Source organism: Arvicola amphibius, chromosome 12, assembly GCF_903992535.2.
Source record: "Arvicola amphibius chromosome 12, mArvAmp1.2, whole genome shotgun sequence".
Lineage (NCBI taxonomy): Eukaryota > Metazoa > Chordata > Mammalia > Rodentia > Cricetidae > Arvicola > Arvicola amphibius.
This window is the reverse complement of record NC_052058.2, coordinates 92,018,116-92,031,161: the sequence shown is the minus strand read 5'-3', so window position 1 is coordinate 92,031,161 and position 13,046 is coordinate 92,018,116. Positions and strand designations below refer to the sequence as shown.

The window sequence follows — 13,046 nt, the reverse complement described above, 5'->3', positions numbered from 1 at the left end:
TTAATTAAAATGCATTTAGCCACAAAGAAAGGTTTTATTTTTCCTACATAAAAGATGTATGTTTGTGTGTATGTAGATATGTTTCATCCTGATGTGGTTCTTAAGATTTATTTATCTTATTTGTATGTGTGTTTAAATTGCCTGTATATACGTATATGTACTATGTGAGTGTGTGTTGCTTGTGGAGGTCAAAAGAGGGCATCAGATCCCCTAAAACTAGAGTAACAGATAGTTATGAGCCACCATGTAGGCCCTAAGGACATGTTCTGAACCACTGAAACAGCCCTCCAATCCCTGAGGTATTATTCTTAACAGTTTTTTCTCACAAAACACTTAAATTTTAGGAACATTGTCTCTGAGAATTTAAACAGAATTATCAAACAGAAGAGTTGGTACAGATACTATGTAAATTTATAAGGTTTTTATTTATATTTTAGTAGTATAGAGCAGCATAAACATAGGACAGCCCCTTCATAAAAACCAAGAAATAATAGTAAGAAGTTTTGTTTTTATTGACATAACTCTGATAGTAAGATTTGAAATGGCTAATTACCAGTTTCTATTAATCTGCACATAGTTACATTTATGACAAAAGTTATTATTCTCATTATGACATCAACTTGAGCCTAGGTTTGTTCTTGCTGTGTAGAGTTCTTCTTTGGATACTGTTTTTCTTGTTGATTCTCTTGTATTTTTAATGACTTTATAAGTGTTAAAGCTGTTGCCCCACAGTGTACATTTCCATGCTATGCAATTCTTGTAACATTTTCTTCTGACATTAACTGTTTGCCCACCTGTTATTCCTAGCCTGTTGGTCCTCTGCAGTCCTCTTCTCAGCCTGCTCAGTGCTCTCCAGCCCCCTACCCATCCCCGCTCCTGCCAGTCTCACACACCCAGCAGTACTCCGTGGTACTGTATCTCTTTCACCTCATTGTTAGAGTGTGTAATGAATGCTTCAGATTGTGGTCAGTGTGATATGCTCTTTTTTTTAATTACAGGCAGGTGCATAAGTAACAAAGGTGTTTTCTAATCCATATTAATAATAACTTATTCCTTTAAATAAGACAGTGAGTATATCAGCTATCATAGTGCCTGTTTAAAGGATAATAGTTCTGATTTTGCTAAAGGATAACTTTCAAAATGAGTGTCCTGAACTAAAAATATTCTTAGATATTTTAGTTGCTTTTCTTTACTGATGCCAGTTTTGAATCTATATATTCCTGGAATGGCGCTGTCATAGGGTTTCTGATGCTCTAATGAAAACATCATGGCTAAGAGCAACTTGGTGAGGAAGAGATTTCATTTTACAACTCTCAGGCCACACTATCTCTGTGGGAAGTTGGAGCGTGAACTCAAGGCCATGAACCTATAAGTCACAACTGAAGCAGAGGCCATGGAAAGGGTGCTACTCACTGGCTTGCTCCTCATAGCTTGCTCAGCCTGATCTCTTATACAACCCAAGACCTCCTGCTCAGTGGTGGCACCACCCACAATGGGGTGGGCTTTCCAACATCTATCACCACAGACTTGCCTCCCAGTCAGTCTTCCCAAATGACTCTGTGTACGCTGAGTTGACATAAAGCTAGCCAGGACAGGCAGCTTTCCTCTAGTTCATATTAAGTATTCTTTGCCCAGCGCAGGTCAGAACCAGTTAATAATTTAGATGAATGTAGCCTATACTACAGAGGACTTTGTCTGATTTTATTATCACTTGACAATTTCTGACTCTATAATTATACCCTTAATCCAAAGTGTGTGCTGAATTCTAACTGTAAGCCTCTGTAATTGTAATAGCTCAAGCTGTCACCCTGAAACATAAATGAAGTAGCTTTTACATTTAAACAAAATTGCTTTCTTTAAAGTGAACTTCCTGATGGCTTGCTTGCTTTTACTAGGGATAGTCTATGTTGCTACCATTGACTGTTTCATATTGTAAACTGTGCTTCAAATCGGATTATAAACTATAGGTGAAAAACCATTCTCAGTGCTTTTTGGAAATTGCTCTGTCGAGGGTGCTTTCCTTTTGAACTGGGCAGCCTTATTTACCAGATTCATCTCTGAATGATTTTCTGAAATAACTTTCTGTCTACAGGAAAGAAATACTACTTTTTGTGAGTGACTCTTGACAATAGTATGTATATACACTACCTCTTGTAAGGATATTTAGCCATATTAGTTTGTAATTTAGAACTATTAGTTAATTTAATGTTTAGAAACCATTTTCATATGCTGTTGCTTCCTGAGAGTGGGCATTTCATTTCCCTTTGTACTGTCATTTGAGGGACCAATAAGAACTAATACTTACGCTGTCAAGTTAGGAACTATGTATGTCATGTGACCCATAAATTTTAAAAGCCTGCCTTGGCTGGATACCACGAGTTGCTCACCAATGATCCAGAAACAGGACACTTTATAATATTCTGCTCTTTTAACTTACATGAGAGACTGAGAAATACTAAGAACAGAAGTTATTAAAGAAAAGGAATGACTGGTTGGAGATAAGAAAGGCATAGAACCTGAACCCTGCTTTCTAAAAAGAGTTATTTAAAAGTAACTCTTTTCAGATTATATTGATTATATAATATAAAAGTGTCCAGTTTTACTTCTGAAAAAGTCAGCATTTGAAGTTCATTAAATACATGTAGTTTTTTTAACTGAAGATGCACCCTAATCTTTTCGTCATTCTATGATTTTCATTAGGTATATTTTCTAAATATCTAATGATAGCATTATTGCATACCTTTTCCCCTCCTACATTGGAATTCTCATTTTCTTGAACCTGTTCTTTCATATCTTACCTGTTTTACATACATAAGATGTCCATACATACACTGATACAGCTTGCTTATTAGTGTATAAAGTATAGGGCCTGGGGGATATAGCTTAGTTTGGTGAAGTACTTGCCTTGGACAGAGTCTTGGGTTCAGTCATAAGCACAACACAGATCAGATATTGTGGTTTATACCTGTAATCCCAGCACTCAAGAAGTGGAGATAGGAGGACCAGAAATTCAAGTCATCTTCAGCTACATGAGTTTGAGGCTAGTCTAGGCTACAAGAGATATCAAATAAAATAGTGTGTGTGTGTGTGTGTGTGTGTGTGTGTGTGTTTGTATGTAGCACTTTTCATTGGTAAATGTGATCCATGAATGAAAGACTCACTGATGGCCAACTTCTTTTCAACAGGATAACCTTGGCTCTCAGTTCAGCCACATGAGTCTTGCCCGCCAGCCATCAGCTGATGGTACCGACCCTCATGCCACCATGTTCCAGTCTACTGTCGTTCTTCAGTCTCCACAACAGTCTGGTTACATTGTTACGACAGCACCCCCACATCCTCCCCCGCCTCCTCCACCACCTCCCCCTCCTTCCCTGCCTCCTGGGCAGTCAGTCCCCACTGCCAGTTTCTCTGCGTCTGGACATCCTGTCAGCCAGCCTGTGCTCCAGCAGCAGGGGTATGTTCCTCAGCCCTCACCACAGGTGCGTTGCTTTTTCATGTTCTCTCTCTCTCAGGAGCCTCTAACTTGGGAACAATTTATGAGATACTATAAGTAAAGCCCTTGTTACCTCTGTAGATTGTCAAGTAACTGGGGAGCAGCCACATGACAGGTAACTACAATTTAGTTAGGTGACTTAAAGTATGTGTCCTTGCCGGGTGGTGGTGGCACACATCTTTAATCCCAACACTCAGCAGGCAGAGGCAGGTGGATCTCTGTGAGTTCGAGACCAGCCTGGTGTACAAGAGCTAGTTCCAGGCCAGGCTCGAAAAAACAAAAATAAATAAATATAAAAAGGTATGTGTTCTTTGAATTTCCCTCTGACTCTAGGAAGTATGTTTTGTTTTGCTTAATTATGTTAGGAAAACATAATAAGTGTGTGTGTTATTTAGGGTTACTATTGTGGTAAAGTATGACCAAAGCAAGTTGGGCAAGAACGATTTTGATTTATTTATTTATTCCACATAACAAATTCATCATTGAAAGAAGTCAGAGCAGGAATTCAAAACAAGGCAGGAACCTTGAGGCAAGAGCTGATGCAGAGGTCATGGAGGGATGCTGTTAACTGGCTTACTCATCATGGCCTGCTCAGCCCGCTTTCGTACAGAAGCTAGGATTCTTTGCCCAGGGCACCACCCATAATGTGCTGGACCTTTTTTCCATCAATTACTAATTAAGAAAAGGCCCTACAGCTGGATGTTATAGCAGCATTTTCTCAGTTGAGGTTTCCTCTTTTCAGATGACTCCAGCCTGTGTCAAGTTGGCATAAAACTAGCCAGCACAGTGTAAAAGGACTGGAGAGTATATATGACAGCATTTCAAGAATACACCAGGTTGAATAGAAGTAGTGTCATAGTATCAAGTTTTTAGTTCAGGAAAAAATTCTTGTCACTTCTATCTTAATTATTCTCAGTATGCTTTGCAGTTCTTTTTGCGGCGGGGAGGGCAGCAGTGAATTGGAGACGGGGTTTCTCTGTGTACCACTGGCTGTCCTGGACTTTTCTTTGTAGACCAGGCTGGCCTCGAACTCAAGAGATCTGACTGTGTCTGCCTCCCGAGTGCTGGGAGTACATGTGTGCACCAATATGCCTAGCCATTTTGCCCTTTTAATTAGATATTCCACATTTTATTAAGAATACTTGGAACATTTAATGTCTTAGTTGCTTCTATAAATGGAACTGGTTTTTTAATACATTTTTATTGATATTTATTGAGCTCTACATTTTTCTCTGCTTCCCTCCCTGCCTCTCCCCTCCCCCCTTCAACCTTCCCCCAAGGTCCCCATGCTCCCAATTTACTCAGGATATCTTGTCTTTTTCTACTTTCTAATTCCCATGTAAATTAGATCTATGTAAGTCTCTCTTAGTGTCCTCATTGTTGTCTAAGTTCTCTGGGATTGTGGTTTGTAGGCTGGTTTTCTTTGCTTTATGTTTAAAAACCACCTATGAATGAGTACATGTGATAATTGTCTTTCTGTGTCTGTGTTACCTCACTCAAAATGATGTTTTCTAGCTCCATCCATTTGACTGCAAAATTCAAGCTGTCATTTTTTTTTTCTGCTGTGTAGTACTCCATTGTGTAAGTGTACCACATTTTCCTCATTGATTCTTCGGTTGAGGGGCATATAGGTTGTTTCCAGGTTCTGGCTATGACAAACAAACCTGCTATGAACATAGTTGAGCACATGTCCTTGTGGCACGATTGGGCATCCTTTGGATATAGACCCAAAAGTGGTATTACTGGGTCTACAGGAAGGTTGTTTCCTAATTTTCTAAAAAATCGCCACACTGACATCCAAAGGGGTTATACCAGCTTGCATTCCCACCAGTAATGCAGAAGTGTTCCCTTTTCCCCACAACCTCTCCAGTATAAGTTGTCTTTGGTATTTTTGATCTTGGCCATTCTTACAGGTGTAAAATGGAATCTCAGAGTTGTTTTGATTTGCATTTCTCTGATGTCTAAGGATGTTGAACATTTCCTCAAGTGTCTTTCAGCCATTTTAGATTCCTCTGTTGAGACTTCTCTGTTTAGGTCTGTACTCCATTTTATTTAATTGGATTATGCGATCTTTTGGTGTCCAATTTCTTGAGTTCTTTGTATATTTTGGAGATCAGACCTCTGTCTGATGTGAGGTTAGTGAAGATCTTTTCCCATTCTGTAGGCTGTCGTTTTTGTCTTGTTGACTGTGTCCTTTGCTTTACAGACGCTTTTCAGTTTCAGGAGGTCCTATTTATTGATTGTTTCTCTCAGTGTCTGTGCTCCTGGGGTTATATTTAGGAAGTGGTTCCCTGTGCCAATGCGTTCAAGTGTACTTCCCACTTTCTCTTCTATAAGGTTCAGTGTGGCTGGCTTTATATTGAGGTCTTTGATCCATTTGGACTTGAGTTTTGTGCATGGTGATAGATACGGGTCTATTTTCATTCTTCAGCATGTTGATATCCAGTTATGCCAGCACCACTTGTTAAATATGCTTTTTTTCTTCTTTTATTTATTTATTCATTATGTATACAATATTCTGTCTGTGTGTATGCCTGCACAGACCCCATTACAGATGGTTGTGAGCCACCATGTAGTTGCTGAGAATTGAACTCAGGACCTTTGGAAGAGCAGGCAGTGCTCTTAACCTCTGAGCCATCTCTCCAGCCCAATATGCTTTTTTTTTTTCATTTGAAATTTTTTTTGCTTCTTTGTCAAAAATCATGTGTTTGAAGATGTGTGGATTGATATCCGGGTCTTCTATTTGGTTCCATTGGTCCTCCTGTTTGTTCTTATGCCAATAAGATACCAGGCTGTTTTCAGTACTGTAGCTCTGTAGTAGAATTTGAAGTCAGGGATTGTGATGCCCGCAGAAGTTCTTTTATTGTACAGCATTGCTTTGGCTATCCTGGATTTTTTGCTTTTCCATATGAAGTTGAGTACTGTTCTTTCGAGGTCTTAGAAGAATTTTGCTGGGATTTTGATTGGCATTGCATTGAATAATGGGACTGTTTTTAAATTTTACTTTTTTAATCTGTTCACGATAAAGAGAATTTGAGCATATTAATCTTATATCCTGTGGATTTTCTCCCTCTTCTGTTGTTTAGCTTTTTTGTCTGAATTTAAGCATTCCCTCTTGATGGGGGGAAGGAAGCTTATACAGTGAGGAAACTTACCAAGCTTCTAAAACTAAGAAGACTTACAAAGGCCTCCCTGATGTTATAGTAACATGCTGAGGGAGGAGCCTCTCTAAGGAGATAGTAACTGCCTGTGGTCCTTCCCAGGGAGTTCCAGTCATACGGTTTTCATGAGTTGTCACCCATGCTTCAGTGGAATTTTCAGTGATACAAAATCACTTCTAGTCATCTGTGGCGAACCCCCCTGGCCAGCAGGGAAGAACAACCACCGAGTCGAGGATTTTTTTTAAATCACGCTTTATTGGAGCCTCTTGGTTAAGGGAGAGCTGAAAGCGAAGGGCCCCGAGCACCAAACGGCAGCTGTTTATATAGGGAGAGTGGACACGGGTCATGTCTGCGGGAGGTTTTGTCTAGAGCCTTGCCTAATATGGAGTTGTTTACTCGGCGCTGTAGGGGCTCAGCGCCATCTTGTGATGGTGGCCGGCAAATCGGCTCCCTGCAGTTCCCCCTTTTAGTTTTTATAGCAAAGTAGGCAATAAGGGGTCTTATTTTTGTTTTGGCTTTTATCTCATGATGTGGGGGCCGATCAAGGGAGGCCCAGGCTCGTGGTACTCCTTTTTTTGTGTAATGGGACAAACCCCTAGGAGGTGTAAAGGCAGTACCTTAAGCGTTGTCTCAGCATACCTTTTTTGGTGTAATGGGAACAAGCCCTACCGGGGTGTAAAGGCTATGTAGGACAAATGTCTACTGGTTCTTAAGAACCGATAACCATATTTGGGGAGAGTCACCACACTCCAAAGCGGCTAAGGCCTGTAGGACAGCAACCTTATCTCTATTTGTTTGGGCTCGAAGACGGCAAATCAGCCACAAGCAGACCATGTATCCTCCCAGACAGCATGTCAGAAATATCCCAACCATCACCCATTTTTTAAAAAAGGAGAAAGCGGAAATATAGCCAATTAGAAAACTTTTTAAGGGTGATGGGTTGGACATAAGTATTATTTAGGATAGTGATCTGGAACAATTGATTTTGGAGAAATAGCTCCGCTTCCCGCGACCAGTTTTTTAATTTTTTATGACTCATTTTTGGAATTGTTAAAGATAAGAGAAGTAATGTACACATGTTTTTGATAGGAGACACATTTGATCTGGACTAGACGGGTCAATTTATCCATCTGAGTCTGTATATAATCTATCCTCTGATTGGCAGCTATTATGTCAGAAAGGATACGATTGTTGATTTTATTTTGGGTTTTTAATGTATCAGCTGTCCTTGAAACCACGTCGTTAATTGTGGTTGCCGTTTGTACCTGATTAGCCATGGCTATGAACTCTTATATTTTTGGTTGTGAGCCTAGCCTTTAACGGCTGAGCCATTTTTTTAGCCCCGTGACTCTGATATGTTACCAGAAACATTAAGGAGCCAAGTCTTAGTTAATTGTAGCGTCGCCAGGGCTGAGATGTCCATCGTGGCTCCTACTTTATTAGAGAGCAACCATTGATACCAGGACCATCCTGATCCGATAGTAGAATTTTGATTAGACTGATTATAAAGGTATTGGTGACGCCTTAAAACGAGTGGCATTTTTAGGGGTGGATGTACCTCCCAACGGTACCAGGGACTCCACTCTCATGGCCAAGGTGGTAGCATTGTTGGGCCCTCCTCACCCTGAGGTGGCACCCTGAGTCACCTGGGCTAATGTTGTGCCCAGGGACCCTATCTTAACTTTACTCTGTATCAGGGGATCCATCCAAATTGGTCAAGTTTTTGTATAAAAGCCTTATGTAGGATCCCTTTTTTTTAAGGGAGAAGCACAGAGTCCCATTTAGGGCTATCTTTGTAGCATTAAATAACTCCTGTTTAGTGTCTGAGTTAGGCAGACAGGGTGCCTCCAGATCGCAGGAGGTGGAAAACAGTATGGGCAATATGGAGGAATTAGCATGAACAGGAATCGGCATGGGCCAGGCCTTTGTTACCATCCATAACATCATTGGACTTGTGTTTAGCAGGGCTGTCTTCATTGCCAGGATCAGTATCCATGTTGTTGTAGCCCTCATCTTTAGCTGTTGTCTCAGGCTCCTTGTCAGCCGTGTCGGTACCCAATGAGGGACTTTTTGACTCTGTGGGAAAACACAAACAGCTCCCCCGGATCCCGCAATGACTGGATCTGGTCCATACCATTTATTATCTAACATATCTTTTTATATAATAGATACTCCCTTATCTTCGGGGGTCATGTTAGCAAGTCTATCAGCCGCTGTTTGGCCTTGACCATCAAAAATTAAAAAATTAAATGTAAAAAATGTTGAGGCAATTTTATCCCTGGGGGATGTTGTTTTTGTTATTTTTTCTTTTTGTTTTGTTAGAATATCTTTGAGGCTTTTGTTAGCCCTTTTAATGATCTCCTGGCCTTGGGGATTATATTTTTTATATTATATATAATATTATATTTATTTTATATATTTTATTATATTATTATATTTTATTTTATATTTTATTATATTTTATTTTTTTTTGTCCAAGGGCTCTCTTTGGCCTATTTTTTTGGACTTAATTTTTGGATCTTTTTTTTTTTTTCTTAGGCCTGTCCAAGTCTCTTTTTTTTTTTTTTGATTTTGATTTTGATAAGCTGTCCTGGTGTGTCATTAATGTCTCTCTACCTTTTTAAATTAGATCTGTATTATCACCCTCCCGTAAGCAGTTGCCTATTCTTTCCTCATATTTAGCTCTTTTTAAGTCCTGTCCTAATTTTTTTTATGAGGGCAAGAACCACAGTGTGTTTTGGTCAACGTCCTTTATGACCGTTATCAATCTTTTTTAATGTGTACTTATGTACGGGCGCCCTACCGGGGAGCCGCTTAATTTACGGCAGTCTTACTTTTCCCTCAGAGAAAAGCCGTTTTATCTACAATGGACTTACTTTTGATTCTGACTAGGCGCTGTCGCAATAACAAAGGCACTCTCTTGACCAGGCTTTTGGCAGCGCAATCAAAAACAACACAGGAACACACACATCACAATTACCACAAAAGCTAGGCAGAACACTCCAGGGCTCAACTCCAGCAATCATTATACCTGGGAGACTTGTTTACCAACGCGTCCCGCTCCGCGTGTTGAGTTCTGGATCCTCTGGCCCCTCGCCCGGTGACCGAAAGATGTTCCGGCGTCCCGGGTTTCGGCACCAGTTGTGGTGAACCCCCCTGGCCAGCAGGGAAGAACAACCACCAAGTCGAGGATTTTTTTTAAATCACGCTTTATTGGAGCCTCTTGGTTAAGGGAGAGCTGAAAGCGAAGGGCCCCGAGCACCAAACGGCAGCTGTTTATATAGGGAGAGTGGACACGGGTCATGTCTGCGGGAGGTTTTGTCTAGAGCCTTGCCTAATATGGAGTTGTTTACTCGGCGCTGTAGGGGCTCAGCGCCATCTTGTGATGGTGGCCGACAAATCGGCTCCCTACAGTCATCCAGTAAACTCCTTGGGTTCACTAAGCTAGATTTGGGTGGACTCATTTCTTTGGTCTGTCTGTGCCTTTCTGGATATCTGGGATAAGTAGGCATTTGTTCCCATCTCCCTGCCAGGAAAGAATCACACACACTTTCCCATGGATGTTCATTTTCATAGTATATTATGTTCTTTGTTGGTTTTTTGTTGTTGTTTTGTTTTTATTGTTTCTGCAGGTTAATTTGTTTTGTATTTGCCTTTCCTTTAAACAGACATTTTTAATCCAATCAGTGATTTTACACATAGTAGGGAAATATCTTGCTATTAAGGTACAGCAGCCTTCCTGTAGCCTTTTTATTAGGTTATTGTAGTGAGGCTTTTGGCTTTATAACTGCTTAGAGCTAAGTATGTGGCAGATCATTTCTCCATACAAGATTGTTTCCAATGCATTTTATATTTTTTTTTCCTCACTGCAACTAAACTAGGTCAGGTTAACTTAAAAGAAATTTATACTGCACTTTCCTTTAATGCCAGCTCTCGGGAGACCGAGGCAGATGGATCTCTCTGAATTCAAAGCCAGCCTGATCTACATACAGAGTTCCAGACCAACCACAGCTACATCATGAGACCCTATGTGTGTAATATCTAAACGTGCTATCAAGGCAGTGTCCTGGTCCTCTGGTTCTTCTTACATTCTTTCCACTCACACTGTCTTCAATGATTTTCTTTAAACCTAAGTTGTAGGGGGGAAAATGTGTCAATTGGGGATGGTTACCCCATGGATACTTACTCTCTACATTTTAATCATTTGTTTATCTGTGGATATAAGGGTAAATAGAGTACAGCTAGAAATGATATTAGTTTAGTAAAATGATAGTCATGGGTTCTTCATAGGGTCTATAACCTCTCCAGACACAGGTAGTTGGCTAGGTTTACTGTGTCAAGCATGAACTCCCTCCTACTGAGTGGGCATTGTTCAGTCTAATTAGATAATTTCTGGTATCCACAAGACAAAAGTGCTGCTATCGCAGCATTAGCGATATTTTTCAGGCTGTCATTGTTGTGATTTGTAGGGTTTACAGGTGGATGAGGCTATTATTGATTGCTTTTCTTCCTCGGCAGCTTACAAAACACCTTTTGATAGTATGTGAGCTTGTCCTCAGGGAGGAGGTTTCCAAATCAGTTCCAACTCAGTTCCTCCCAGTCCTAGGTCTAAAGTATATGTTGTAAGGTCTTGTCTTCAAGGTCTGGTAGGCAACCAAGGACAGCAGCAGTTCTCAATAGTTTTTCAGCAAAACAAACTTTGTTTTATAAAGAGAAATGTAAAACTAATACAGCTATAAAATTAACATCTAAATGGGATTGGTGGGCACAGCGGTAATTGTACTTAGTTTTGTTTGATTTGGGGAGCTGGTTTGGTTTGGTTTGATTTTTGGAGACAGGGTCTCTGCATAGCTCTGGCAGGCCTGGAAATCACTATGCTGGCTTCAAACTCACAAAGAACCACCTGCCTTGCTTTACAGATGCTAGAATTAAAGGTGTTTGTCACCATGCCTTGGGGAGGATATCTTTTTAAAGATATCTTATATCTGGACTTTAGTTTTAAATTTAGTTGAATATAGTAGATTTTACAATTCAGTTGGTTTGCAAAGGGTTGGTACTAAAATTATTGCTCATTGCATTCTTGTGTGCCTCATGGAAAAATTACTCTTCCAAGTAAAACTAATTTATGTCCTCAATGCTTGTGATTGTAGATGCCAGCCTGTTACTGTGCTCCAGGCCACTATCACTCCAGCCAGCCCCAGTACCGCCCTGTCCCTTCTGTCCATTACAGTTCACATCTAAACCAGCCACTGCCACAGCCTGCACAGCAGACAGGTGAGTTATGTTCTGACGCCAGGATTTTCAACTATGGACATCACTGTTTCCAAATTTATTTCAGTCTTTACAGTAAGATATTATCATGCTCAGTCTTTGAAGATATTAGATATATGTGTGTGAGTGTGTAAGCCAGTTACATTTAAAGGAGTGGAAAATCTTACATTCTTCAGAAATTCTACAAAGATTTGTATGATAAAGGGTTGAATAGGAAGGTTCTGCATGGCCAGCAGTCTTGTAAGTAGCTGTTGGAACCCCGCTGCCATGGTAGTAGGAGCCCTCTTTGCATCCTATTAATTCCCCAAATAGAAATGGCTGGGAGACCTTCTGCAACTAATCAGAAACAAAGCCTGCTAAATTTGATTCATTTGAGCTTTAGCTTACGGATGACACTTTAATGCGAAAGATGCTTGTTTGATGATCTGTATTCTCACACATACTTCTGTCTCATTTTCAGTTTGATAATTATTTGGTGAAAAAGAAACAAGTAGAATCTAATACTAGACATAATTTTAAAAATCTTATTTCCTTTTTCCCATTTTCTTCCAGAATTTATTGACTTGAACCTCAATCTCATTTTTAAATGAGTAATAACTTAGCATATAGAATGAGTGCTTTGCAGACTTGGGCACCTGCATTTGGTCCCCATCACATAACAACAGGCAGAGTATAATACTTGTAATATAGCTCTGGCAAGGCAGAGACAGATGGGTTCCCGGAACTTGATTCCCAGCCAGCCTGGCTTAAGTGATGTATTCAGAACAGGGAGAAACCTGTTTTAAGAAAACAAAGTAGACAACTCTTGAGGAACCATACTCAAAGACAAACTCTGGTTTGTACACACATGTGCACTCATAAATGCAATTCCACAGACATATAGAAAACTGTCTTACCGACTCTGTTTCCATCCTGGTTTTGTCTTGTTACAAATATTTCATAAGGTGTTTAGATAAAGCCTTGTTTTACACAAATTGGAGAATTGAATTTAGATTTTTTTTTTCGTTTTTTATAGAGCATTTTGAGCTATTTGTTATTATTGGAGGTACAGGTTTTGTGCAGAGGCATTTGAACTCTACCTGCACGAGGGAGTCTGCTGCTTCAGTACTATCTGCTAACTC

The 13,046-nt window shown here is 40.1% G+C and overlaps 1 protein-coding gene across 6 annotated transcripts in view; it reads left to right on the top strand.

The window, feature by feature from the left end:
* Positions 1 to 13,046, top strand: part of R3hdm1 (R3H domain containing 1) — a 127,929-nt gene that overhangs the window by 69,922 nt on the left and 44,961 nt on the right. For 4 of the 6 annotated variants that reach the window (XM_038348660.1, XM_038348658.1, XM_038348657.1 and 1 more), the window contains 3 exons: positions 808 to 909; positions 3,186 to 3,479; positions 11,805 to 11,928. In XM_038348660.1, the coding sequence (XP_038204588.1) occupies positions 808 to 909; positions 3,186 to 3,479; positions 11,805 to 11,928 (520 nt within the window). The remainder of the gene's footprint in view (positions 1 to 807; positions 910 to 3,185; positions 3,480 to 11,804; positions 11,929 to 13,046) is intronic. The other 2 variants (XM_038348662.1, XM_038348659.1) reach the window with 1 other exon arrangement.